This window comes from Suricata suricatta, chromosome 11 (assembly GCF_006229205.1).
Source record: "Suricata suricatta isolate VVHF042 chromosome 11, meerkat_22Aug2017_6uvM2_HiC, whole genome shotgun sequence".
NCBI lineage: Eukaryota > Metazoa > Chordata > Mammalia > Carnivora > Herpestidae > Suricata > Suricata suricatta.
The window spans coordinates 42523571-42525972 of record NC_043710.1 but is presented as its reverse complement, the minus strand read 5'-3'; the positions used below and the strand labels follow the sequence as shown (position 1 = coordinate 42525972).

The window sequence follows — 2402 nt, the reverse complement described above, 5'->3', positions numbered from 1 at the left end:
GCCCCCCCCCTTCCCCTGGCCCATCCAACTCCTTCACAGTAGGCAATTTCAGCTGATATCCCATTTTAGAACCCAAGACTCCAGGGAGTCCAGGTGGCCAGATGGGGTCCGTACTGGCGTAGCAGAAGGTCCGGCCCCTCACTGTGACTGACTCCAAACTCTTCTCGGTTGGCCCTCACTTTCTGGACGTCGTCGAAAGCTCTCCACCCCTCCCTGCCCTCCCGCTATCCAAGCAATGACCTCATTGCAAAAGACAGCCGGAGCGGATGGCTCCCCTCCCTAGAGAGCCAGTGCAGGGAGAGCGAGCAATGACGACACTGGAGCTGGGTCGGTCCTGGCCACTTTGGATTGGCCGCGCGCACCCGTGGGGACCCCCCTCCCACTGTCGCTGGAATAAGAGCCGAGAGCTCCGGGGAGAAGACGCCCGCAGCAGGGGTTGTGTCCAACGGGGTGGACCGGCGGCTCGCGCTCTCCAGAAACTCCGGTCTCCAGGTGAGGAACTTCCCCTCCACTCAGTCTAATAACTTGCCTCTGGATTAGTTCATCTAGTTTGCTCCATCTATTGATCTGCCTTTCTTTTGCCTCTCACGGGCATTGCGGCCCACCTAACGGCAGGTACTCCTAGCTCTCTGTCCCACTCAGGGGAAGGAGGGCGGTTGGGACTGTCGGGGCATTTTCTTCTAATTAGCGCAGGTGGAACTCCAAGCATTCCCAGGGCTTCGCCTGGGCGCTGGAAGCTCCGCGAGCCCAGGCAGGCGGGTCTGCGCCCCTGCGTTAGAGCCCCTTGGAGTGCAAGATCCTGTCCGAGTTTGGTCTGGGAGTGCCCTGCGCGGTCTGTGTCCTGAGGATTCTCAGGACCGCGCAGCCTTGAGCTTTCCTGTGAGGCGCCTGCAGCCGAGCGTCCCTGGAGCACGGGCGGGGACCTGGGGCTGTGAAGTCAGCCAAGCAGGACAGGGGGCTCACCTCCAGATGCTGGCGCCCACATCTACTGCTAAACTGCGCTCCAGCGTAGCATGGCTGGGCGGGCAGAGCCCGGAGACACCAGTAACTGGCACTTAAAATTTTTTCCCCAAATCCAAACCCAGGTACTGAGAGATCAATGCCCCCTTTCCAAGGTACCCTTCCTGCTTTCCTCTTCCATGCCTTAATGCAAGTCCAGCTTAAGGGGAAGGTGGTCCTAGATTTCTCAGTTCCTGAGAAGACAGGAGCAATGGGAGAACAAATCGACATTTGGGGAGTCCCCACTTGGTTTCTGCACAGGGCGGAAGGTGTGGGTTTGTGTGCATGCATGCACTCGTGTGTGGCTTCTCCCTAATTCCCACAGAACTCCACCACACCCTTAGACACTTGTTTCTGCTCTTCAAAGCCGTTCATTGCACTGTATCTTTTGAGATTCACAGCAGCCCATTTGGCAAATGAATGGAGGCATGGGGAGGGGGGTACCCTACCTGAGGCGGCAAGACAGGAATGGCAGAGCAGTGGCTTAGGTCCATGTGCTCCAGGCCTTGCTTGGTCTTGGTGCAGTGGTAATATCATTCTCTCTTTACAGAGAGGCATCATGGGCTTCGGGAAGTCCTCCCCCTTTCTGGCTTTCAGCATCTTGGTCCTGTGCCAGGCAGGCAGCCTCCAGGCGGCACCCTTCAGGTGAGACAGCCTGAAGCCACAGAGCACTCCCCTTCTACTGTCCCTGGGCTGAGGCAGGTCTGTGCCTTTGAGGTCATGGCAGCAAGGCTACTGGTGAATTAAGACTCTCAGGTGGATACTGGATTCAGCCTTGGGGGTTGGGAGTTGGGGCGGGGGCCACATCCTTGGGGTAGGTCACAGGGACCGGGAAGCCTTGCTACTTGTCATGGGGTGGAGGCAGGCAGTCAGAGGCTCAGAGACTATTGGGTTTGCTTCCCCGCTCAAGGTCTGCTTTGGAGAGCGTCCCAGAACCCATGGCACTCAGCGAGAAGGAAGGGCGCCTCCTGCTGGCTGCCCTGGTGAAGGCCTACGTTCAAGGAAAGACAAATGAACTGGAGGAACAGGAGCAGGAGGAAACAGAGGGCTCCAGGTAAGCCTCCCCACTGTGCCCTGGCATATTCAGGAGGACATATCCCAGGAAGTACATCTGGCCAGGGCACCAGCAGGCTGTTCATCAGGCCCTGGGTTCCAGTCATTCTCAAGCTTCAAGGAAGACAGAGGCCCAGGTGTAGCTGAAGAGACTGTGGTTAGACACTTTTAAAAAGATCCGTTCCTGAAAGCTGTTAGGAAATGATGGGGAGGTACAGAATCACTTACTCGAGGAGAACTCCCCGCATCGGCTGACAGGACTGGTAAGTGTGAAGCCAGGGGATGGACTCAGCATATCTCAAGAAATTTAACCTGTGTGTGTTATTCTCTCACACCCACAAGGAGCCTCC

General features: G+C 57.2%; 1 protein-coding gene across 2 annotated transcripts in view; it reads left to right on the top strand.

The window, feature by feature from the left end:
- Nucleotides 1-382: 382 nt before the first annotated feature.
- Nucleotides 383-2402, top strand: part of CALCB (calcitonin related polypeptide beta) — a 4495-nt gene continuing 2475 nt past the window's right edge. Inside the window, exons 1-3 of one of the 2 annotated variants that reach the window (XM_029914500.1) lie at nucleotides 383-492; nucleotides 1550-1644; nucleotides 1910-2053. In XM_029914500.1, the coding sequence (XP_029770360.1) occupies nucleotides 1559-1644; nucleotides 1910-2053 (230 nt within the window). In that variant the 5' untranslated portion in view covers nucleotides 383-492; nucleotides 1550-1558. The remainder of the gene's footprint in view (nucleotides 493-1549; nucleotides 1645-1909; nucleotides 2054-2402) is intronic. The other variant, XM_029914499.1, reaches the window with a different exon arrangement.